This window comes from Apodemus sylvaticus, chromosome 5 (assembly GCF_947179515.1).
Source record: "Apodemus sylvaticus chromosome 5, mApoSyl1.1, whole genome shotgun sequence".
In the NCBI taxonomy this organism is placed as follows: Eukaryota; Metazoa; Chordata; class Mammalia; order Rodentia; family Muridae; genus Apodemus; species Apodemus sylvaticus.
In genome coordinates, this window is record NC_067476.1 from 66,690,484 (window position 1) to 66,693,051 (window position 2,568).

Below are 2,568 nucleotides of genomic sequence, written 5' to 3' on the forward strand. Positions count from 1 at the left end.
AAATATTTAACTCATCTTATTGAAAGAAATACAGATTTGTCATATAAAAAAACCTCCCTTAAGTATCAGTTCTTGAGCAACTGAATCAATTGGTTCAGGGTGATTACAAAGTGGTATAATTCCTTTGCTCAAATCCCTAGGTTATGATGTGTCAATATCCATACCAATTATTGTCTTTCCTTTAATTAATTCTTTGGGGTATGTACAAAGATAATTTTAGAGATAAAAGCACAAGGTATTAAATTGTATGTAGAAAATTTTCAGCCATTTTTTGCTTGGGTTGCTACTGTCTCAGAGAAAATTTTCCTGTGTAAGGTAGGAATGGTATTATGACATTTATATTCACACCATTGCTTTTATATCATTCTGGATATTTATTACTAGCACCTAGCTATCAATAAAGTAGTGCTAATGTTGGTTGAGGGTCATATTCAGTTGAAATAAGTATTATTGGGCATTTAGATTATTCATAATATATTTAAATTTTAATGAAATATACATTTGTAATAACCTTCTATGACACAAGTAATCTGTTAACTATTCGGAAATAAAAGTATATACTAAATAAGTATGCTGGAAGGAACACTATAAGTACTCAACACACTAACATTTTATAATTTCTGTTGACAAAGTACACACACACATACCCTTCTTCCTTAATGCCCATAAACTATTCCTATTGATATCACAAAAGAAAAATCAAATTAGAAATTCATTGTTTTATATAAAAAATTTCCTGTAGTAATTTAAACATCTTATGGTTAAGTGATTGGAAGAGATTACTATTTATTTGGCAAATATTTTTGGTCTAGCGCCTGTTTATGAGATAAATGTATAGAGTTCAATACATTTTCCTACAATTGAAGTAACCTCTTCCTTCCATTTGATAAGCTCTATCAATGAACAAAATATTTCAATTTGCTATCCTGTAATAGCTGTGAATTTAATTGAATGCTAAGCTTTCCAAAAATTACACAGCACACAGAATATTTACATTATAATTATTTCCATATTGTATATAAAATCACTAAGACATCCAGGAATTTTTCCCATAGGCAATAATTCCTACTTCTATGAAAACTTTTGCTTGATTTTAAATCATAAACCAGAGTATAAATTACGTTGAATATTCATTGTACAGTAATTAACAGACTGCTAATATGAAAACTGGATGTGATTACATAGGTGTATGGGATATCCTGGAAACATGAAAATGAAAAGAATATACGAGACTTACATATGAGGAGGTGTGTACAAATTAATTTACAAAGAAACTTAAGTCTTAATAGTTTTGTAAAATAGATTGGGAATCAAAGAGATGTTCAGAGTGATAGGACAGATGCAGCAAGATTTACTCATAGAAGTATGGATTCACACAGGATTCATATTCATATGCAGACATGTATCCAGAAGGATGAAAAGCAAAGTGAAGCTCTGTCAAAATGTAAAGAAGATTATTGCATAATTTACTTTAGAAGTCATATTTTAAGAAAACATGATTTTAAGAAAAATCACAATTTTAACTGTCATTATTTTTCATCTCTATATCTAGTTTGTTTCCACAGCTTGACTCACAGACCCAAACCTCAGGAGATGCCACTCACAAACAGCACTAAAATCACAGAATTCATTTTACTGAGGCTCACAGATCGCCCAGAACTCCAGCCTGTCCTCTTTGTCCTGTTTCTCTTGGTTTACCTTGTCACTGTCTTAGGCAACATGGGCATGATGGCCCTGATCAGACTGGATGCCCGCCTCCACACACCTATGTACTTCTTCCTCAGTAATTTGGCCTTTGTGGATCTGTGTTATACCTCAACAGCCACCCCACAGATGTTGACCAACTTCTTATCAGACAAGAAGACAATTTCCTTCATTGGCTGCTTTATCCAGTGCTACCTTTTCATTGCTCTTCTTCTCACAGAGTTTTACATGTTGGCAGCCATGGCCTATGACCGTTATGTGGCCATATGCAACCCTCTGCGTTACAGTCTGAAAATGTCCAGGCGAGTCTGCATCTGCTTGGCCATGTGTCCTTATATCTATGGCTTCTCAGATGGACTCTTCCAAGCCATCTTGACCTTCAGTATGACCTTCTGTAAATCCAATGTCATCAACCACTTCTACTGTGCTGACCCACCACTCATTAAGCTGTCTTGCTCTGATACTTACATTAAAGAACATGCCATGTTAATATCAGCTGGTTTTAATCTCTCGAGCTCCCTCACAGTCATCCTGGTGTCCTATGTCTTCATTATTGCTGCCATCTTAAAGATCAAATCAGCTGAAGGAAGGCGCAAGGCATTCTCTACCTGTGGTTCCCACATGATGGCTGTCACACTGTTTTATGGAACTCTCTTCTGCATGTATGTAAGACCACCCACTGACAAGACTGTTGAGGAATCCAAAATAATAGCTGTCTTTTATACCTTTGTGAGTCCACTGCTGAATCCATTGATCTATAGTCTGAGGAATAAAGATGTAAAGCAGGCTTTGAAAACAATGCTTAGGCAAAAAGTTATCAGGACAGATTTGATGCCTCCACCTTTCAATAAACTCCAACAATAG

The 2,568-nt window shown here is 34.9% G+C and overlaps 1 protein-coding gene across 1 annotated transcript; it reads left to right on the plus strand.

Annotated features, from left to right (window-relative positions):
* The first annotated feature begins 1,593 nt into the window (after positions 1-1,593).
* On the plus strand, positions 1,594-2,568 carry LOC127684254 (olfactory receptor 5M11-like). The gene has a single exon (XM_052181209.1). It carries the CDS (start codon positions 1,594-1,596, stop codon positions 2,566-2,568), a length of 975 nt encoding a protein of 324 aa, XP_052037169.1.